We start from the raw sequence: 21,741 nt of genomic DNA, 5'->3' as shown, positions 1-21,741 counted from the left end.
AACACTCTTTTCCCAAAATAACATGCAAGCACAATATAATCTAGAAAACTATCCATTTTCTTCTTATTTTTATTAGATCAATTTTAAGTAGCGTTGTTTGAGACAAAATTTATTTCAACATGCCCGTCGCGTGCGGGAGGACGCTAGGTGGCGTGGCGCGCCCCGTCACCGCACAGTCAACAATACCATGAGAGTCGTTATTAGGGCAAGTTTTATATAGAGGTGGTAGTCATCTCCAATTTTATCCACATCATCCATCCATAAAATTAAAACTAACCTATATAAATGCATTGCATTTAATACACTAGTCCCAATACACTTGTCACCAATAAACCCCTCTCATTTTCTCTTGTTCTTGAAATTTGTGTGGAGGTTGCTCCTTGCATGAGGGGTGAGTCCTCCTCCTCCTCCTCCTCCTCCTCCTCCTCTCTCTCTCTCTCCTCCAAATCATCATTTAAGCATACATGACACTTTAGAGTTTGTGCTTAGAACTTTATAGTACTTGCGTTTAGGGACGTCACACTGGCTTGGCCTCCTGCCGCCGTCGGACTTTTCACTGGGCCGTACTTCAGTCGAGATTTCGAATGTAGCTGTATTTGTTGTATATCGGTTGTGTTCTTTTGGAGGGGTTGGGAACCCCTCCCCTCCGCAAGCAAAACGAAGCGATAGATTAACACATGATTAATTAAGTATTAGCTATAAAAAACTTTTTAAAAAGATTAATATGATTTTTTAAAGCAACTTTTATATATAAACTTTTCGTAAAATGTGTGCACGAGAAAAACGAGAGAGATGAGTTATGAACTATGGGAAACAACATATCCCGTAGAAGAGAACCTTTGCCCTCCTCGACGTGGACTAGTCTGCTTGCTCTAAAGCTAAAGCTTTTTGGGAGCGTAGTTACAAGTAGTCTATATAGTACTACAGCTCTCTCTTCCAAAAAGTTTCATTAGGATTTTATTCCTATAATATCCTATCGATTGAAAGAATGGAACTTTTAAAATCCTATGAATTTAGTGTCGTATGTCCCATATTTATATATAAAAGTTATCTTGTTCTGGAATGTTATGTATAGATTTATATACAAAAGATATCTTCTTCTGAGATGGATGAAGTAGGGAACTTTTACCCTAGATAGCACGGTTGGTTTTATACATCCTGATACATAAATCCGCTGTAGAAACTGGTTCCGAGGTTAGTGAAGGCTAGACACTCAGAGATGTTTAGCAGGCAAGAATATGAAGTTGAATGGAATGCATGTATACAAACGCGCAAGCACAGCGAGCCATTTCACAGCAATAGTGCTTCAGAGCATACTTTCGTCAGCGATAGTTTTCACTGAACAGATGGTGATCCTTCTCTTGTACACGAGGAAATCAAAGTCTGTGTAGTCTCGAGTTTTGACTCTTGAATAGCCAGATAAGCAACATATGGTAATAACAAACATCACCTAGATAGAATTATGTCCAGCGAGCAAAAAAAAATGGCATGTACATACATCTCTGTCTCATTATAACAGCTACCTGAAAAGATATATTAGTATTAGTATCTGGCGAAAATAGTTCTAGCAAGAGAAACCAACACCAGGAATAAAGTTCAGCTCGTCTTGACGCTTGCAGTATTCTGCAGAACGTAAACCACATTTTGGCATACTGACTATTGGCCTCTTCTAATACTATCATACAGTACAGCACATATCACACTTCATAATAAATCATAAGTACCCAACACTTACAGTCAGTAACATCTGCATTGGTAGACTAATTTTAGACTTTTACTCGTATCATAGCCACCATTTTATTCGAGCAGGCTATAACAACGGAAAGCTATTACCCACAAGGTCGCAACATCAAGCAACCGGAGCTAGCATGGAGAACTTATGAGGAACTTGATAGTTTCATTCAGTCAATGAGGCAGAATTCACAAAGCTTGGAATGACATCCACTGAATTCACCATTTTGGGAATATCAAGCTCGTGCGAAATAATGCCAGTTCCATCAATCCCGCAATCCACAATTGTTGGTCTAGAGCTCTCTTCCCGGACTGCTACCTCAGTGCTAGTGTTAAAGCACGGAGAATGGTCTGTACAAGTAACAGAACCAAAACTGCACTGCTTCTGAAAGGGGAAAGTACCAATCTCTGCATCAATCTTGCCTCGGATATCAAACAAAAGGGCTCTTAACCTCACCACCTCAGCCTCGAGTGATATATGCCCCTGCAATCTCCTCAAGAGCTGCTGATTTGTGGTGCGAAGTTTCTTGACTTCCTCCTCCAAGAAAGCTGCATGCGCTTTCTTCTTCTCTCGGTACTTGCGCACTGCTTCTCTATTTCCCAGAGGCTTACGGGTCTTTCTCAGCTCCTCTTCAACATTGTTTTCACCAGAAGCCATGACTTGAATGTGTGTGTGGAGGCATGTGTGAGTATGCATAGCAACTGATGGACCCGGTGGATTGCAAGTGTGTGAGTGAGTACACGTAGTTGTGTTCTTTAGGAGTTCATCAAAGCCATGGGAGATCTCGGGATGTGAAAACAGAAGGTGGCTTGGAATTGGTAGGTGAACTTCATCATCCATAGTCACAAAATGTGCCAAGAAAACTCTCCTCCTATGGTTTAACTGTGCAAGTTGGAGAAAAGTGCCAAAAGCACTTCAACAACTCAAGAACTAGGTGACCTTGTTCCATAAAAGCTTACCGATTTAGCAAAATCTTATGTGAGCAAGAACAAAACTAAAGCAAATTCATGTAACCCCTAGATTATTGATTAGTGATTTAATAGTCAAAAGATCATGTAAGTACCAAATTCCCATGATGGCCAGAAGCATGAACATATGGACAACTATCACCACTAAATAGCAAAACCTCACAAGATCGCAATTAGGACAAAACTTCCTGCATAAGTGTTTGGTGTCCAAATGGGAGAAATAACATCAGTATATGAGAGCAGGTTATTCAAGAAAGTGAACACAAGAGAGTTGAAAAGTACCCAAACTCCTGAACTACGAAGCGCATCAAGAACTCATATTGACGAGGGGAAGGCTAGAATTGATGGATTGTCCTCGCAAGAGAAGAAGCCTTCTTTGCCTTTTCCCTACACTTTTCAGTCCATCTCCTCTCCACCAATCTTTTCTTAATGTTTGCTTGCCTTCTCTATTATTTTATTTTGGATATCTCAGAGGTAAGGCAACTATAAAAATAGAGGGAGGAAAGCATTGGAAAGTGATGTTATTGGAGGAGTGGAGAGGATAGAAAGGGAGAGAATCCTAGTTCTTTGTGACTATTCATGGCATTTCTTTCTACACAGTGATTTAATGTTGAGATTCTTTTGCTATTCATTTCAACCAGCAGCATTTGGCAAGGTGGGATTCAGCTAGTATTCTAGCAACTTGACAGAATTATTATCTTAGAATATGATCCCTTTTGAAGCACGCGACTATTAATGGGAATATTTCATTGGACAAGAATACAGCAGGTCCAATAACAATTTGGAAGCCATGTGCATTTTCTTTTCCTCCTCTAATTCCTTGCTATCAACTGCTAACAAGGACTTAAAGAATTTGCCAATCAATTCGTTGTTAATTGAAGATTTTACACTGAAGGTCTCACTAACATCTGAGAAGGGATACATGCAAGTGAGGCATGGGCTAGAATTCTAAAATGGCAACAAATGAAGTGGCAAATTCTCAAATTGACTATTGATTGGTTATGTGAACTATGTTAGCTAATTTTAGTTCACATTTATACACTAGACTTTTATGAATCTCGTGGTCCTAATGGCTCTCCTGTGTTACTTACAGAGTTATAGCCCGCATGGTTCCATGTAATAATATAACAAAATACAGCTAAAATGAAAGTGACATGTGACAATAACAGCCAGTGGGAGTGCGGCATGCTGGCACAGTAATGCCCACGGCCCAAGAACCCAAACATAGATTATATGCAGTTTGGATTAGGATAGAGCAATAATTGACCACTTTATTGTATGTCGTCAACAGAAGAAGTGCTGTTGAATTATCGACATTTCACATCATGCGGCATTAGCATTAGCTAAAGCGCTAGGAACACATGAGATTACTTGTAGGTTCTGATATTATTCCTCAACAACATGCAAGCAATCACAATTCACAATAGATGTAACAATATCGAATATATAAAAAGAATACCCATTTTTTTCCCAACTATATCCAAGAAAAGTTACCAACTTCTGAATGGGACAATTGGTATGCTTCTGCCAAGTGCTTTTTTGTAAAGGCGATTTCACTCGAATTTCTTACTGTGCTATAGGCTCGATTTCGTCGTGTGTTCTTCTCCGTCTCCGATGACTTCTTCCTCCACCGCGAGGCTTGTCGATCCAGGCGAGCGGTGCACCACCGGCGCATCGCGCGTCCTCATCCAGCGAAGCCGGCTTGCCAGCGCAGCCAACGAACACCACACAACCGAAGCTTGCCCCCTCCTCCGGAACGCCCCCACTTGCTCCACCATAGCCTTTTAGCCTCTCTTCTTTTTCGCCTTTGTTAGCCTTTGTTTCGCGCCTGTCGCCATTGATCTTCGCTGCCGCCAACGGAGGCGCCTTAGGCAGCGAGCGAGGGTGGTGGACTGGTGGTGGGGGTGAACAGGAAGCGCGGGGGAAATCGACGCAACGGAGAGCTGAGGAACACAGCCCTCGTCGCCGGCGTGGGAGCTCAGCGGCGATGGTGCTGGTGACGGCGAGGCGGCGCTAGGGCTCGAGTGCTCGACCCTCCCCGTGAAAAGGCACATGCGTTGGATCTCTATCCAACGGGTGAGAAATTGACTGATTTTTTTTCGGTTGGCCGAATAAAAATGTAAATGGGCCTTCTAGCTTGTTCGGCCCAAGGCCCGCTAGTGTCGGCTTCCTACCTCCATTGATTTGAGACCACGCAAGCGCAGCAGCCCAGTCAGAAGCACACGGAGCCAAGCAAAATGCTCGCCCTCCGCAAAACCCTCCTCCACGGCCGCCTCCCCGCCGCGCCGCCGGCCGCCGCCGCCGCCGCCATCGCGTCTAGGATCCCCGCCCTCCTCCGTCGCCTCTCCTCTTCTCCCGGAGACGGGCAGGGCGGGGACGAATGGGGCTCGTCCTGGTCCACCGGCATCACCAAGGAACACTTCGACGGCTCCGACGCCGCGGTCGGCCGCCCGGTCACCTCCCCGTCCAAGCCGGTCTCCCCTGAGCTTGCGGCCGTCCGGGCCATGGACGAGGAGGACGAGATCTTCCGCGCCATGGAGCGCGACAACAGGGAGGCCAAGGCGTACGTGGACTCGTGGGGCGACCGGATGCGGGAAACGTGCGAGCTGCTGAAGCAGGTGCGCGAGCCGGGCTCCCGGGGATCCTACCTCAAGGACTCGGAGAAGCAGGAGATGTACCGGCTGCACAAGGAGGACCCCGAGACGTACACCGTGGAGCGCCTCGCTAAGGACTTCCGCGTCATGCGGCAGCGGGTGCACGCCATCCTGTGGCTCAAGGAGATGGAGGAAGAGGAGGAGAGGAAGCTGGGCAAGCCGCTCGACGACTCCGTCGAGGTCCTCCTCGACAGTTGCCCAGAGTACGTGAGGAGTTTGTTTACTTCCTAACTTTGTGTTGGTAATACTAATTAGATCAGGTTCTGATTGGATGGATTCTTTTGAAGGTGAGGGACAACTGGAATAGTTAAAATCATAGGTTTAACCTGCAAAAGAACATTTTGATAGTAAACCGATGGCAATTAGAAACAGAAAGAGGACCATTTCATCTATAATAACTTGAAAAGTCTGCTGAATTATTAAATTATTCCTGAATAGTATTGCACATTTCACTGGATCATATCTTCTGTTGTTAATACTTTAGCTAAGATTAAGTTAGGGCGGTGTGATTTAGGATGAAGCGACTGGTTTCTAATGCAAGTGACAGTTGGAAGCTCTACGACATGTGTTTTGTGCTTACATATGTACACAAAGGAATGTGATGATGTCTGAAATCTTAGAGGGGATGAGGATGCCAAGAGGTCCAGAACCCAGTATGAAGTGATGATTTTGTTTGTCTTAATGTTATTTGTTAGAAATAGAATTACTATTGGCATCAAATCCTTCTGTTAATCTTAGTTGCCTTCAGGGGTGAATCCAGAACAAAAATGACCCGCTGTCCCATGCATAGCACTAAATCTCTACAATACTCAAAATAAAAGAGCACCTTGTATTTAACGACAATCAATATTACAACCCTATGGTTTCGCTTATGCTTATGCATATCCGGACAGCTTTTTATTAATCAAAAAAATATTTTTTGGGTAAAACTTTTATATACGGTTCAAAAGCAAATGTTGTAAAATAAATTAGGATAAAAAACCACAAAATTAACTCCAAAATTAAGTTCTAAAATTTAAAATTTAGTTTATAAGCATAAGCATAAGCAAAATGATGAGTCTGAATGCTTACCAAAATCAAAACGTATGATGGTATTAAGCAAAATATGAGTATCCAACTACAATAGCACGCAAAAGGACATACAAAGCTGTTATTTTGTTGCTTGCAGGCTAAGAGGTGTCCAATCAGGCTAGGGATTGTCGCAATGCATGTGCATAGGCTGTTACAGTGAAAACAAGAAATTCAACCTGTGTCCTGTGCATCATGTTGTACTAACATGAATTCGCCCCAGGTTGCCTTATTCTTGAATAATCGGTATATAAGAACTGATAAGCTGTGTGTGTCAGTTTGCATGTGATTAAAAAAAATCTCTTATGACGTTAATACTCCGATATAGTGAGCTTACTGGTTTACAAACTATTTATGGTTCTTGAATCTGCAGCCTGGAAATTCATATTGGTTTCTCTGCTTTAATCATGTAGAATTATCTTCTTGTGTTGATCTTGTCGCATGCAGTTTATGTGCGTGTTTATTCTTATTTCTGCCCCTTCAATAATATTCTTGCTGAGATATGCGGCATCTTACTTATTTTCCTCTCCTATGCAGGTTTTTCAATTCCCATGATAGGGAATTTCATGTTGCATCACTTCCTTATAAACCTGACTTCAAAGTTATGCCTGAGGGCTGGGATGGCACAACCAGAGATCCTGATGAGGTTCTGTATGAGATTTCAATGAAGGAAGATCAGATGCTGTATGAGGAATTTGTTCAACGGTTACAGTTCAACAAGAAGAAGGTGAGGATCTTACATTTCTATTTCTCCCTTTCATCATCTTTAATTAAATAATTTGGTAGTGTTGTCTTTGTTTTTGTTAAGTCTCAGTTAAAGCTCCTGCTGTTTATATGTAGTGATTAGTGAATTTGATGTTCTCTTTTGATATGGAAAGGCAAACATGGGAGACCCATGATAATAATTTGTTGGAATTTGTTTCCTTTTGTATTGGAAGATAAAACACTCGAAGCTATGGAGTATCTTCTGTGTAAGATAACTTCATGCCAAGCTATATGCATATGAGCCAGAAAATACATGATGTTTAAAGACTTAAGGTCCATTGGTTACTGACCATCTTAATGGATCTTCTGTGTTTTCCCTTAAGTGATGAGTGATAGGATTCTGACCTTCCTTCCTTCTTTTTTTTTTTTTTGAATTGCAGGTGGCAGGCGAGGTGAAGTGTCATAAGTACAGCCGACGACGGCCCGACGATGGATGGACCTACATGGTTGAGAAACTTGGAGCGCAGTCAAAGCGGGGCTCTGGAGGTGGCTGGAAGTTCGCCAGTTTACCTGATGGATCAAGCCGCCCACTAAACGATATGGAGAAGATGTATGTGAAGAGGGAGACTCCAAAACGGCGGCGGAGGATAATGGCACCCTTCAAGTAACAAGAATACACTCTACTTACCGTTTTGCAGGTTTTCTTAACACTCTTTTGGCATTATTCAGGAAAGCAGAAATACTGAAACCGTCTCAAGTTTTAACCACCAGTGTTGGTCCTGTCCTTTTGCAGCATAGGGAGGTGGTTATTGTATTCATGTCATTTGTAGCAAGTTCCGTTGCCCCCTTTTATATTTGAACTGTTGGCGTATCACCATCACCTCATTGCCAGGCAGCACACTCGATAACCTTGGGTTGCCAGGCAACTTGTAGTCAACATTTCATAAAATCACCTTTTGCAATGTGATGCACAGTTATGTTTAATGCAAGTAAGGAAGTAGTCCATAATTAAGGTTGCTTGTAGCTGTGGATGGAAGGCCTAAAATACATTGGTGATCTTCCTAAGATACATTTGTGATCCGGGGAGATATGCTTTTCTGATTGTCTTAATAAAATCGTAGTGCGTTTTTTCCGCTTAAATCTCATCACGACTCACAAGTGTGAATTATATATCAATTAGTAGCTGCTACCGTGGTAAGTGAGATGAGACATTCAAGTTCTTTTATATGATTTTTGTGTTGAACAAATCCCCAGCTTCTTACCTGTGCGTGGAACATGTTTGGCACGCAAGGGGAAGGTAGGCATGTACGCGTCACTAAATTTTGTTGCTCCCTGTCGTCACTATCAGTAACGTGACGGAAAGGAGTTCTTTTTTCCCCGTGGCATGGTGACGCCAATGCTTCTTGGTACAGCGTATCCCAGTTTGTGCTGGTTAGCACTACTCTAAGGCCATGAACAGTACTCGTACGTGGCGATTGTCTCCCGGTTGTCTTTCTACTAAAGTGTCCTCCAATTTTCATGGCCTAATGCTTCTTGGTACACAGTACACATCCGAATTGTGCTACAGTTGCTACTAGCACTATTATTTCGGGTGGACGCGCTCGTGAATGCGCCATCGGCCATCGAAGCAGCGCCCACCTGAACCTGACGCGGCCCCCCGGTGCCACGCGACCACCCGCGAGATCCTGGTCCCAATCCGCCATGCCACCGTCACCGTCACCTCAGCAAATACGGGGGTTACGTTTTGCGATTGAACCAGTCGTCAGTCCACAGCCCCGTCCGATCCTTTCCACCAACCCACCCTGCCACCTCGGCTCCCACCGCGCCCTGTTCCTTCCGCCGTACCGCACAGGACGAGGACCACCACCACCTCGCTTTCCATTCCACCCGACCCTGTTCGCTTTCGCTTCGCCTCGTTCGCGGGTCGCGACGCGAGCAGCGGAGGCGCAACAGGCGGCAAACGTCCCGGGGCGGTGCCGGCAGCCAAGCCAAGCCAAGCCGCCTCGGTCTCTCCGGCCGACAGTGATTCGGCGGCCAAACCTACCAGCAGCCACCAAAAATTGGCGGACGACTCCTCAGATCGCGTCACATGCTGGGGTGGGCAGGCTGGTCTTAGTAGATAGAGAAGGGAAAAAAAAATAGTGCGTCGTTTTTACTATACTTTTCTGTGGGATTTGGTTCGTTCGCTCGCCGATCCCCGTAATTAAGTAGTCGGTTATGTAGCGTGTGCCGTTGGGCTCTCCGGTGCCTGCTCGATTTTGCTTGCAGCGACGACAAGGGAAGGCGGAGAGGTGGAGGAGGGAGCAATGGGCGGGGCGGAGGACGCGCCGCGCGCGGCGGCGGCGAACGGGCACGGGAATGGGGCCACCGTGGAGGAGAAGCTGGACGAGCTGCGGCGCCTGCTGGGCAAGGCCGACGGCGACCCACTCCGGATCGTCGGCGTCGGCGCCGGGGCCTGGGGGAGCGTCTTCTGCGCGCTGATGCAGGACGCGTACGGACACCTCCGCGACAAGGTGCAGGTCCGCATCTGGCGCCGCCCGGGCCGCGCCGTCGACCGCGCCACCGCCGAGCACCTCTTCGAGGTCATCAACGCCCGGGAGGACGTCCTCCGCCGCCTGATCCGCCGCTGCGCCTACCTCAAGTACGTCGAGGGCCGCCTCGGCGACCGCACCCTCTACGCCGACGAGATACTCAGGGACGGCTTCTGCCTCAACATGATCGACACGCCGCTCTGCCCGCTCAAGGTCGTCACCAACCTCCAGGAGGCCGTCTGGGACGCCGACATTGTCATCAACGGGCTGCCGTCCACGGACACCAGGGAAGTCTTCGGGGAGATTGGGAGGTACTGGAAGGAGAGGATTACTGCCCCCATCATCCTCTCTCTGGCCAAAGGGATAGAGGCCTCCCTGGATCCCCTGCCACGGATCATAACTCCCACACAGATGATTAGCAATGCAAGTGAGATTCCTTTCCTTTTCTTTACACAATCTTACCATCATGTGCACTCTTTGCTTGAATTAACTTGTTCTTTGTTCTTTGTTTGTGCTTATCCGTAACTAGGATATTCTTTAATCTGGTATTGACAAATGCAGTTTATCTTTGCTTTAGACTACATTAGAAATTTGTAACTTTGTATGATTTGAGGATGAATAGTTTGTTTACTTCAGCTCTATGCCCTAACATAATTTACACAAAAGTAAGTCTATGTTGAACATACAAAGGCACAAGTCTGAAAATGACAACGCTGGCAAAAAAAGAACTGGATGGGACAAACATTGCCTTTATTCATGTCCTCTGTTGTTCAATAGTCCTTTAGCTGTTTAGCTGCTAGATATGTTACATGAATTGGTATAACTCCAGTTTCTGTCTTTCCACATAAATAAAATGAATTATTTAGATTCTCCCTTTTATTTTAAACTCAATTCAGGTTAATATGTTTAAACCTGATCATTTGTGGTGTGTGTTACTGTTAACGGCCGGGTGTTCATGCTTGGTTTTACTTCTTAACTGTTTTGAATTATATCCTTCCAATTTATTTCTGCAATTTATATTTGTTTTGTTTTCTGCAGCGGGGGTTCCATTGGAAAACATTCTTTATCTTGGAGGCCCTAACATTGCTTCAGAAATTTACAATAAAGAATATGCAAATGCTCGTATATGTGGAGCTGACAAATGGAGAAAACCTCTTGCTAAATTTTTGAGGCAGCCTCATTTTATTGTATGGGATAATAGTGATCTCATTACACATGAAGTCATGGGAGGTTTGAAAAATGTGTATGCCATTGGTGCCGGTAATTTCTATTTCCTCTCTTGATTGTTTTTGCTATCTTCTGTAATCACGGTAGAGCATATACTGTTGTGATATTTAGCATGGGGTATGTTGGAATGCACTGGTCAGCTTTAGTTGATGTTTTGCGTACTCTGCCTTGTTTTATATTTTTCAGAATGCACTGTTACCATCAAGATATATACAATGTTTTCTCCAGGAAGAAATATACCATAAAAACAACTATAGAAATATGTGCGGTATATTGTGGCTTCATCTATGTTGCTATGCTTTACGTCGCGTTTTAATCTTGTCGTGGTCATCTGCCTTTTTTTTTCTTGGTTTATGCTTCTGTTAATTTTCTGAAATTTGTTATCCTGCAGGTATGGTGGCAGCTCTAACAAATGAGAGTGCAACCAGCAAATCCGTTTACTTTGCTCTTTGCACATCTGAAATGATTTACATAACCCACCTTTTGGAAGAAGAGCCTGAAAAACTTGCTGGGCCATTATTGGCTGACACTTATGTCACATTGCTGAAGGGTCGTAATGCATGGTATGGGCAGAAACTAGCTAAAGGTGAACTGACACTAGAGATGGGTGACAGCATAAAAGGCAAAGGAACCATTCAGGTTTGCCCTTCCGTCTTGGTTTCTGAAATATCAATAACTGAGGAAATGATGCACCTTATGATGGTCTGATGGCCATATACTTAATTTTGTTATCATTTTATTCCAGGGTGTCTCTGCAGTCGATGCATTTTATGAACTCCTGAGTCAGGATAGCTTAAGCGTAATGCATCCTGAAGCCAACAGATCTGTTGCACCGGTTGAGATGTGCCCAATCCTGAAGGCACTGTACAAAATTTTGATCAAGAGGTTAGTATGTTCTTTTTGGATGTTATATCAATATCCCATACTTTTTTCAACATATTTAAACCCACGTGGCCGAGCAAAGTTCCCTTTAGTCCTTATTGGATTCGTACTCTAGTAATTATAATCACAGCAGACATTTGAAAGTCTAGTTCTCTTGGTCAGTTCCAGCTGTTATCGTCATTTTCTCAAGGCACTAAATCAGTGGCAGCTAAAATGTAGGATTGTGCAAGGGTGTAGCTATATTTATGGCGCCATATTTTTCATAAAAAAATAGTCGACATGTATTTACATTGTAAGTTCCTAAAGTACATATGTAATTTTAGTATATTTACAATGTAAGTCTCAAAATTACATATGTAAGTACTAAAATTACATATGTAAATTTGAAAATTACATACTAATTACATATGTAAGTGGGGTGTAAATGAGGTGTAACTACTGTGTAAGTGGCTGAAAAAAATCGACTGTAGCATATGGCGCCATATTTCTAGCAACTCCGTTGTGCAAATAGAGGAGGCCAGCAGTGCCAATATTTTGAGATTTGCTCAAATTTGAATAAATTCCATATTTTTTTTCAAGCTTTTGGGGGGCTCCTTTTCTCCACCCTCATACTACTAGCTGACAGTGCAGTCGTAGCGTATTTGTGCCACAGCCTACTCAATTTGTTCATTTGTATTTACAGGGAACTTCCTCCTGATTCGATCCTTCAGGCCATAAGAGATGAAACAATGTATGATCCACGTGAAAGAATTGAGATGGCGCAGGGCCATTCACTTTACCGGCCATCTCTTCTTGGTCAACCTAAAGGAGATGCCAAAGCTTAGGCAGTTCTTCCTTTTTTTTTTTGGTGCTAGATATCCTGTAAGCTCTGTGTGCTATTATGCTTGCTGCTGCTGCTGTTGTTGTAACACTAGTGAGTTCCAGCAAGGGACCAAGATCTCAGTTGATTGCTTCAAGACTTGTTGAGCTTGTTATGTAGTTTGATTTGTTAAACGCCTGAAATGTGTACATAGACGTTGTTTTGTGTGATCCAATAATAAAATATGCAAAAGGTAATGTTCAAAATATATTTGTCCACGATGCCTGTACAATGCATCATTAATGTCCACCTTATTACGTACAGTACCGATTTATGCAAAGAAATCTTCAGTACTTAAATTGATTTATCCTCCGAACTTCCAACCTACTCGAACAGACAGAACACCCATTTCACTATTTCAGGCATCCATTTCGACACTTGTAACACATGTTACTTTCTCATCTACGAACCGACTCGTTTGAAATCCAATCCACGGAAACTGGGACATCGTGCCACTGAATTCTCAACAGCGACATCGCCAAGGTCGAGTAGATTGCGGTCAAAGCAGCGATATATAGCGTCAGTTTCAGAGGCGGTTCATTCGTGGAAGAAGTCCACTAGTAGTACTGTACCACCACCTGCCGTTACTGAACGTGCAAACACCATGTCCATCGATCTCCCCATCAACCGTATCAAGGGTTTGACGTAACCACGTAAAAACGCATCCCCAGGGGGGGTCGTGGGGCCCTCGGTAGTTGCTGCACGCTGCAAAGCCTCCCCCTGTATATATAGACCGCCGCCGCACGGGAGGAGGAAGGAGAGGAGTCGGAAAGGAGATACAGTTCTCAGATAGTTTCTGCTACCTCTGCTGCCGCGCGCTGCAGAAGATCGGCGAGATGGATGCTGTGTTGGTTACCGCCGCCATCTTCGGGTTGCTGCTCTGCGGCTGCTCGGTTTCAGGTGAGTGAACACATCGGTTGATCTACTTCTCTGGTGATCAGTTAGTAGTAGCTAGATTGGTTGTTAGTAGTAGCTACTAGATTGGTGTTCTCTCTTGTGTTTATCAGTACTCCCCTTGCTGCGCCGTTAATCAGTTTCGAGTATATTTGCGATGCGTGAAAACTTCTCTGAAACGCGGTTGATTTCGATCGATCTTAGTGGGAATGCTTCTTGGAAATTGTTCTTGTCATTATCCGGTTCCTCTCTGTTTTGTTCATTGTGTTATTGGTTAGGATCTGCCATAATCTTCTCTAAAAGCGGTATCCTTGGAATATCTTTGCATGCATTCACGGGTGCACCGTTGGATCAAGCAGAGATATTTAGATGTGGTGTTCCTTTACCGGATGTTTTGTTATACCTATCATAAGTAAATTGGTTCCCGGCTCGGAATAAATTCTAGTCTCTCATTACTCTATCATAAATTTGTTACTATACTCCTCATTCCCGGTCCGGATTGAATCCGGGGGTAACCGAACAAGGTCTTACTGGGATACAATGGAAATATCTTGGCATCTTTGTTTCTCTGTCAATTCAAACCACCGTCTTCAATTCGTTTCAAATCTTTTGAAGTGTGGTCGATCTCTCATGGTCAAGTAGAACCGACGGGACCTAATGTTTGGTTGTAGTACAATGCACTCCTTAATTATGGATGGTAACTTTTGATCCACAAGAACTGTTTCTAGCTTGCCCTTTCCAATTTCAAAATGAGTGTTCCTTTCATGAAAAGGGTAATGTAATCATATGCGCATATATGCACCTATGCAGCGATAGTTAGTAAGAAATCTTTCATCAAAATGCCGTTAATTAACTAGTGAATCTGTGGAAAGATGAAATGGTAATGTAGTAGTACAAGCTAGGTTGAGTAGTTTCTTTGCTTGCTTACCAGTACGTGTATGGCGTGTGTATTGATCGTGCAGGAGTGGAAGGTATCGGTGTGAACTATGGCATGATCGGCAACAACCTCCCGTCGCCGGACAAGGTCATCGCCCTGTACAGAGCCAACAACATCACCGACATCCGCCTCTTCCACCCGGACACCACCGTGCTCGCCGCGCTCCGCGGCTCGGGCCTCGGCGTCGTGCTCGGCACGCTCAACGAGGACCTGGCACGCCTCGCCACCGACGCCTCGTTCGCGGCGTCGTGGGTCCAGTCGTACGTGCAGCCCTTCGCCGGCGCCGTCCGCTTCCGCTACATCAACGCCGGCAACGAGGTCATCCCTGGGGACGAGGCGGCGAGCGTCCTCCCGGCCATGAGGAACCTCCAGTCGGCGCTGCGCGCCGCGGGGCTCGGCGTGCCGGTCACGACGGTCGTCGCGACGTCGGTGCTGGGCTCCTCGTACCCGCCGTCGCAGGGCGCGTTCTCCGAGGCCGCGCTGCCGACGGTGGCGCCGATCGTCTCCTTCCTGGCGTCGAGCGGGACGCCCCTGCTGGTGAACGTGTACCCGTACTTCGCCTACTCCGCCGACCCGTCGTCGGTGCGGCTCGACTACGCGCTGCTGTCGCCGTCGACGTCGGCGGCCGTGACGGACGGCGGTGTCACGTACACCAACATGTTCGACGCCATCCTGGACGCGGTGTACGCGGCGCTGGAGAAGGCGGGCGGGCAGGGCCTGGAGGTGGTGGTGTCGGAGACCGGGTGGCCGTCGGGCGGCGGCGGGGCCGGCGCCAGCGTGGAGAACGCGGCGGCGTACAGCAACAACCTGGTGCGCCACGTCGGGCGCGGCACGCCGCGGCGGCCCGGGAAGGCCGTGGAGACGTACATCTTCGCCATGTTCAACGAGAACCAGAAGCCCGAGGGCGTGGAGCAGAACTTCGGCCTGTTCCACCCGGACATGAGCGCGGTCTACCACGTCGACTTCTCGGCGTGATCATCTTAATCAGGCAGCGACGGCGGGGGCGACGCTCCATGGATTTGGACTCATCGTGTGCATGAGTTACTTAAGTACCAATTTTAGGAGTTAGTAGTATGATTACAATATTGGACAAAGATATTTGACATCGATATGTATATGATTCCGCTGCATTTCTGATTAATTACCAGCATTCACCTGTTTCTCTGATTCAGATTCTTGTTTGGAAGTAACTATTACTCCCTTCTTTCCTAAAGTTTGACGCCGTTGACTTTTTTAAACATGTTTGACCGTTCATCTTATTCAAAAACTTTTGTGAAATGTGTAAAACTATATGTATACGTAAAAGTATATTTAACAATAAATCAAATGATAAGAAAAGAATTAATAATTACTTAAATTTTTTGAATAAGACGAACTGTCAAATATTTTTTAAAAAGTCAACCGCGTTAAATATTTTGGAATGGAGGGAGTACATAGAACGTTGCCTCCAACTTCTAAGTTCCTCCTTGCGAACCGAGACGACGCGAGATCTTCTTGTTTTACGAGCATCTCCTAGAACTTAAAGCGTGTTTCATTTTTAGGCCATTGTTCTTTAATTCATGCATGCACTTGCTGCGCATCTGGCAGCTGGAAGGGTCGCCGGCGAGGAGGACCTTTCTGGGGCGAACACGGTGACAGGCGGCCACTATCGTCACTGCGACCGAGAGCGATCCGTCGGCTCAGCTACGAATCCGTGCGCAATCCCTTCCAGCCCAACTATGATAGCACATGTTCCGGCCCAAGTAATATGGGCCGTACCTAGTCACAGCCTTTTCCAGCCCTTAGCCGCGGTAGAAGATGAGGTTGGGTTGGCTGTGTCGCCGCAGCATGGGAGGAGGGATGGAGAATTGGTGTGATTCGCTGGTGGACGGAATCGACGCAAGTAAAACAAGGCGACCAATAGTGCGCCGCCGCTTATGGCAGGTTAGCAGCCGCTGAGAATTGAAGCTTCCCCCGCCACCGGTGGCTTCAATTCTATATACTCGCGATTTCTCAGCAACAAGACGGCATCCTACTTCGTACACCGCTACTACAGGATTACTGTAGGGCTCATTTCTTTTCGTCAATTTTTCGTGGCACGCTGCCCAACGATACAGTTCTGCAGACCGCGAGGCAGAGCCAGCGACTCTCTAGTCTCTACTGGTCGTCGTTTCATCACACTGCCGAGGACCTGTCATCACCGCATTGGCTCACATCGCATGCCTTCGCTGGTGGGCTCGTTTCACGTGCGGCCTCATCACCAGATCGAGCCGCACTCGTGCACTCTACTGCCTGCTGGTTCTTGTTCATCATACATGACGGAAGCATTACTGCTTTACCACTGTTGTATCTGCCGCGGACATCTGAAGGAGAAAAGCCATTTTCGACATATGGCGGCGAACGGGGGCCGGACAGCCAATCGAAAAATTCAGCCGGAACCGGAAGCACAACCTTGCAAGCAAAGCCAGGTTGCCTCCCAAAGTCCCAGTGACCCAATCCCTAGCCTATATCGGAAGTTGAGTAGGAGTACTCCTCCTCAGCGCTGTCCTCCAGGAGGCAGGACTGATTTGACACGCTCAACTTTATAGGAAGGCGTGCACGCAACGCAAGCATCCGGTAAGCATTTCTCGTTTCCTACTCCCGTCTCATCGACGGCCTGATCTGGCTTGGCTGCTTCTTTCCCTCAGGATTTGTGGGTTTTTGGCTGAGTTTAGTTTCAAACTTCTATTTTTTTTCATCGTATCAAAATTTTTCTACACACATAAACTTCTAACTTTTCCATCACATTATTTTAATTTTAACTAACTTCTAATTTTACCGTGAACTAAACACAGTCTTTGTAGAGTGAAGCTGGCTCGGCGGCTAGCCACCAGAAACAATTTTCATCATTGTTATGGTAATACTGACAATTCGATGTAATACTCGTACGGTACCGGTTGATCGACAGTCTTCTGCTACCTCCGTTTCAAAATAAGTGCAGCCATGAAATCCGTGTCCAACGTTTGACTGTCCGTTTTATTTAAAAAATTTATGAAAATTTTTAAAAAAATTAGTCACACATAAAATAATATTCATGTTTTATCATGTAATAACAATAAAAATAGTAATCATAAAAAATTTTCAAATAAGACGAACGATCAAATTTTGGAGATGAATAGTGTAAAACTGCACTTTTTTTGGGACGGAGGTAGTATGAATACGTCATTTTCAAGATTTGCCGTGTCAACATCACAGAAAAGCACGCGGAGGAGAGCAGGCGCGTGCTAAAACTCCGTGAAAGGCACACTGGTTCACTGCTGTAACTGAGGGTGTGTTTAGTTCACATCAAAATTAGAAGTTTGGTCAAAATTGAAACGATGTAACAGAAAAGTTAGAAATTTAGGTGTGTAGGAAAATTTTGATCCGATGAAAAAATTAAAAGTTTAAAGAAAAAGTTTGAAACTAAACTCGGCCTAAGGCATACTGTGAATTGACTAGAGCGTCAAGTTTCAGAACTGTTGGACGAGTACACGTTTGCAACTGGCCGGCGGTATCTTCGACTTTGTTAATTTGTACACTCATGCAGGGAGGTTTCCCCAAAAATTCCGTAATTTTGACAAATTGACCCTTTTAAAAAACTTGTTTTAAAAATAAATCGTGTCAAAAACTAATTTTAAGAATAGGCCGTGGCCTCAGCATCTCAGGCGATCCCCAGGCGATTTCGTTCTCGACCAGATCTCCACCCGCAGTGATGTCGTCTTCCACCAGCCCTTCTACTGCGCCATCGGCCGACTACGCCGAGGTAAGTCCTTACCAACTAGATCCCTTTTCCTCGCATGAAATCGATTTCTCCTTTTCACCTCACGTTTTCTACTTCCCAATTCCTTTGGATTTGCAGCACCTTTCCAACCTAGTTGCTATTCCCAGCCTTTCACACAAAAACCACTATTTTCTTGGCCCAATCGGCAATCTCGACCCCACTGATTTCATCATCGGTGAAACTAACCGGATCCCCTTTAGACTAGCCAACCCTAACCTAGGTCACTGGAAGAATACCTTCAAGTCTTGGCCATCTCTAGAAAAACCTACTACTGATAAGAGCTGGACCATCTGGTACCAACGCGTATCGGCTAGTAAGAAAGTTCACTGGGATGAAATTGGAATCGGCCAAGCACTCGCTCTCACCATAGCCAATTCATCTAAGGATGAACCCCTGATGGCTGCCGCCACCTACTTCTGGTCCAACACCATCAATGCTTTCTTATTCAACCAAGGGCCGATGACTCTAACTTTAATCGACATCACCATGATTACTGGATTAGATGTAACTTCATCGGCTAACCCTATGAGCATGAACACCAAGAACCAATTCGACTTCAAGACCAAAAGCATAGGTGGCTGGTCTGGCTATGTGGCGGCATATATGGGCCAAGGGTCTGTTACCCCTCGAGAGCATGTAGCTTTCTTGCTCATGTGGCTGCAAAAGTTCCTCTTCTGTGGATCCAGTTGTGGCCCTACAACCAACTGGCAATTCGTAGCCGAAGCCTTAGAATCAAAGAAAGAATTTCCTTTGGGCAAAATCCTTCTCGGCTATCTGTACCAGATGTTGAATAATGCATTGGCTAAAATAGCCGTCGGCTCAATAGTTGGAGCAGGTGGACCATGGTGGCTGCTGCAAACTTGGTTAAACCTGATAGTCATGAAGGTTGTCCATCGGCCCTATGTGGCAGAAGCTGAATTCCCATTGCCAGAGCCGATTGTGGAAGACGACGGAGAAGAGCGCACCCATTGCAGATGCATGTCATATGGAGAATATGCATCCACACCAACCGATGCTGGAGCGAAGCTATCGGCTGAGCTACTCAAGGACTGGTTCTGCAGCTTCTACGAAGGTTTTAAGAAAGATGCACGAATCTGGTTTCCGTACGCAGACTCAGCAGACCTTGAACTTCCGTCAGACTTTAGATTCGAAGACATTAATCATGAAAAATTTCAAAAATCCAGATAAATTCTTATAGCTGCAATCAACCCATGCATCCTCCCTGTCGGCATTCACCAAGGGAGAAACATCCAAGTCTCCTACGAGTTTTATCACCCAATGAACTCGGCTAGACAACTTGGATTGGGCCAACTCCCAATCGGCTTATTCTTTGCCGACAAGATTCAGTGCCGAGGACAAATCACTTCCACTCTAATGATGGATCGGCTACTTAACCTACCAGGACCCCCTCTGGGCAACATTGATAATATTGAGTTGGCAGGATTTAGAAGCAAAAACTTTGACAGATGGTGGGGTGAATGGAAGCTGCATCTATTTCATCAATCGGCTTCAATGTATATAACAGATCTATTCCCTGACGTCATGCCCCAGGTAAACTTTGTCATTACTAAATTGCATAACCAGTTAACCGATTCATTACTTGACTAACCTCTTGCTCCTGTTTTGCAGACAACAGAGTCCTCCCCTCCCCATCAAAGTAACAGTGGCAAGAACATTGAATTTGCTTCTGGTCTAATTCCGAATGGAGGTGGACTATCTCCCCCTTTCATCGGCTACCATGCCCCAAGACTTCAACTCTCCTTCACGGCCTAACTAGAGAACCAGCCGATGCAGGCAAGAAAAGGAAAACCAGATCATCAGCCCTGAGTACCTTAGCCTTGGCTCCAAAGAAAAAGACCAAATTCAAGAAAACTCAACCACAACCAACTGATACGTCGACTGATGATCTGCCCGCCTTGGATCCATGTATTGAACAAGCTTTAGATGAAGAGGAAATTGGTGAAGATGTTGACTAAGCTGTAGCCGAAATGAGTGACACAGAAATAACACCATCGGCTTCACCCAAGCAAACGCCTCCAACTCCTTCTGTCCCCGTTCATTTTACAAGAGTAAGTACCTCTCTCTAACTTCTTGTGAAATCACCTCACTCTTCGGCTAATTACCCATAGACTTTGTGGTTGCAGAAGAAGAAAACTGCTGTGAAGAAAAAAACAGCAGCAACAATTGTTAAATCGGCTCCACCAGTAAGATGTCCTTAATTCTTTTACTTAATCAATCTCAACTGATTCTATATAACACTTGTCTATTTCATAGCCTCCCCCTCCTCCTCCTGTACAGCAATCGTCAAGTGATCAGACTCCATCCGCTGTGGGGAGTCATCATATCGAAGAGGAAGAACAACCAACTGCTCCTGCTATCTCAGTAAGTTTCCCTTTGTCTCAACAATTAGATCAGCTATAATTTACCCAGCTCTTATTCTTTCCGAAATTGTCTCTGCAAGCTCTAGCCGATCTCTTCTCTTTTGACATCAGAGATTACCTTGATGAGGCAGAAGAAGACACTTCAAGCAAAGCCCTAGCTCCCCTATTCGATGATGTGAGAAAAACACTTGAAGACATCTCTCATCGGCTAGAAGCCTCTTCTTTTGACAATTTGGTAGTTGACTGTGGGTCAATTAGGACACGACTGCATGAAGTTCAAGCTATGATTCCCGAAGATCTGGCCGATGTCCTAACTCCAGCCGCTTATCTCGAGCAATATCAGTTCAAGCTGGAAAAAGCCAAGCTAAGACTAGCCGAACGCCGTGATCGCAAAGAGATTGAGGCCACAATCCAAGCTAATCGGCAGCTTGTCAATGAAGAAAAAACCAAACTTGATCAGCTATCTGAAGGTCCGATCAAATCCAATATTGATCGGCTCAAAGCTCGCAAAATTGAGCTCTTGGTGCAACTTGAAGAATGCAATACCGAGCTAGATATAGAACACAAAAAGCTAGCCGATCTCTCAAAATCAATTAAAGAACAAAAAGCAAGGCTCAAATCGGCTATCAAGAATGTTGCTGACCTAACCAAGTCTCTGAAAGTCATCTCTGGAACTGATGCTCAAGACGCCCAAGCTATTAAAGAAGTAGAACAAATCAGGCAAAGGACTATTTTGGCTATCCAGCGATACTTGTCTCAATAACTTTTGTTTAATAGGACTCAAAAATTTTTTGTAATCAGCTAAGATGCTCTAGTACTTTACTGTCTTGACAATCCATTGTGCCGATTAATATGACTTTGAAATTCGCTCAAAAAATTTTGCCTCAAAAAATTTGCATTGCATTTTGATATATATGTGCCCCCCTAATTTTACAATGACAAAAGCATTGATAAAATTATAAAACAACTAAGGGTGATATAACAATATCGGCCATTGTACATCGGCAAATCACAACCGATTACACCATGAAAAACAACTAAGGGCGATATAACAATATTGGCCATCTCAAGACGATGCAAACACATTGGTTGTCATGCATCGGCAATACTAGCCGATCATGCGTT

The 21,741-nt window shown here is 45.0% G+C and overlaps 4 protein-coding genes across 5 annotated transcripts; 3 read left to right on the top strand and 1 right to left on the bottom strand.

Annotated features, from left to right (window-relative positions):
* Window positions 1–1,316: 1,316 nt before the first annotated feature.
* Window positions 1,317–3,338, bottom strand: LOC127771363 (basic leucine zipper 23-like). Of its 2 annotated transcripts, none has more exons than XM_052297270.1 (3): window positions 2,983–3,338; window positions 2,796–2,888; window positions 1,317–2,614 (listed from the first exon to the last, which is right to left on the bottom strand). In XM_052297270.1, the coding sequence occupies exon 3, from the start codon at window positions 2,570–2,572 to the stop codon at window positions 1,898–1,900; it is 675 nt and encodes a 224-aa protein (XP_052153230.1). In that variant the 5' UTR covers window positions 2,573–2,614; window positions 2,796–2,888; window positions 2,983–3,338; the 3' UTR covers window positions 1,317–1,897. The 2 variants fall into 2 exon arrangements, with proteins under 2 accessions (XP_052153230.1, XP_052153223.1); XM_052297263.1 differs by having other exon boundaries at window positions 1,317–2,671; window positions 2,983–3,336.
* Window positions 3,339–4,788: 1,450 nt separating this feature from the next.
* LOC127771355 (protein GAMETE CELL DEFECTIVE 1, mitochondrial) lies at window positions 4,789–8,599 on the top strand. Its single transcript, XM_052297250.1, has 3 exons — window positions 4,789–5,557; window positions 6,960–7,149; window positions 7,568–8,599. Exons 1-3 carry the CDS (start codon window positions 4,938–4,940, stop codon window positions 7,793–7,795), a joined length of 1,038 nt encoding a protein of 345 aa, XP_052153210.1. The 5' UTR covers window positions 4,789–4,937; the 3' UTR covers window positions 7,796–8,599.
* A 380-nt stretch (window positions 8,600–8,979) lies between these two features.
* LOC127771344 (probable glycerol-3-phosphate dehydrogenase [NAD(+)] 2, cytosolic) lies at window positions 8,980–12,850 on the top strand. Its single transcript, XM_052297239.1, has 5 exons — window positions 8,980–10,085; window positions 10,697–10,918; window positions 11,277–11,524; window positions 11,631–11,770; window positions 12,450–12,850. The coding sequence occupies exons 1-5, from the start codon at window positions 9,434–9,436 to the stop codon at window positions 12,589–12,591; spliced, it is 1,404 nt and encodes a 467-aa protein (XP_052153199.1). The 5' UTR covers window positions 8,980–9,433; the 3' UTR covers window positions 12,592–12,850.
* A 499-nt stretch (window positions 12,851–13,349) lies between these two features.
* LOC127755503 (putative glucan endo-1,3-beta-glucosidase GVI) lies at window positions 13,350–15,645 on the top strand. Its single transcript, XM_052281176.1, has 2 exons — window positions 13,350–13,526; window positions 14,483–15,645. Exons 1-2 carry the CDS (start codon window positions 13,463–13,465, stop codon window positions 15,430–15,432), a joined length of 1,014 nt encoding a protein of 337 aa, XP_052137136.1. The 5' UTR covers window positions 13,350–13,462; the 3' UTR covers window positions 15,433–15,645.
* Window positions 15,646–21,741: the final 6,096 nt, after the last annotated feature.

This window comes from Oryza glaberrima, chromosome 1, assembly GCF_000147395.1.
Source record: "Oryza glaberrima chromosome 1, OglaRS2, whole genome shotgun sequence".
Lineage (NCBI taxonomy): Eukaryota > Viridiplantae > Streptophyta > Magnoliopsida > Poales > Poaceae > Oryza > Oryza glaberrima.
The sequence above is the reverse complement of the archived record's forward strand: the minus strand, read 5'-3'. Positions and strand labels throughout refer to the sequence as shown.

Coding starts and splice junctions, on each gene's coding strand:
- LOC127771363 (XM_052297270.1), bottom strand. CDS start 2,572: ATGGATGATGAAGTTCACCTACCAATTCCAAGCCACCTTCTGTTTTCA.
- LOC127771344 (XM_052297239.1), top strand. CDS start 9,434: ATGGGCGGGGCGGAGGACGCGCCGCGCGCGGCGGCGGCGAACGGGCAC. Junction 10,086..10,696: donor ACAGATGATTAGCAATGCAA/GTGAGATTCCTT, acceptor TGTTTTCTGCAG/CGGGGGTTCCATTGGAAAAC. Junction 11,525..11,630: donor AAGGCAAAGGAACCATTCAG/GTTTGCCCTTCC, acceptor ATTTTATTCCAG/GGTGTCTCTGCAGTCGATGC.
- LOC127771355 (XM_052297250.1), top strand. CDS start 4,938: ATGCTCGCCCTCCGCAAAACCCTCCTCCACGGCCGCCTCCCCGCCGCG. Junction 5,558..6,959: donor CTCCTCGACAGTTGCCCAGA/GTACGTGAGGAG, acceptor TCTCCTATGCAG/GTTTTTCAATTCCCATGATA. Junction 7,150..7,567: donor TACAGTTCAACAAGAAGAAG/GTGAGGATCTTA, acceptor TTTGAATTGCAG/GTGGCAGGCGAGGTGAAGTG.
- LOC127755503 (XM_052281176.1), top strand. CDS start 13,463: ATGGATGCTGTGTTGGTTACCGCCGCCATCTTCGGGTTGCTGCTCTGC. Junction 13,527..14,482: donor CTGCGGCTGCTCGGTTTCAG/GTGAGTGAACAC, acceptor TTGATCGTGCAG/GAGTGGAAGGTATCGGTGTG.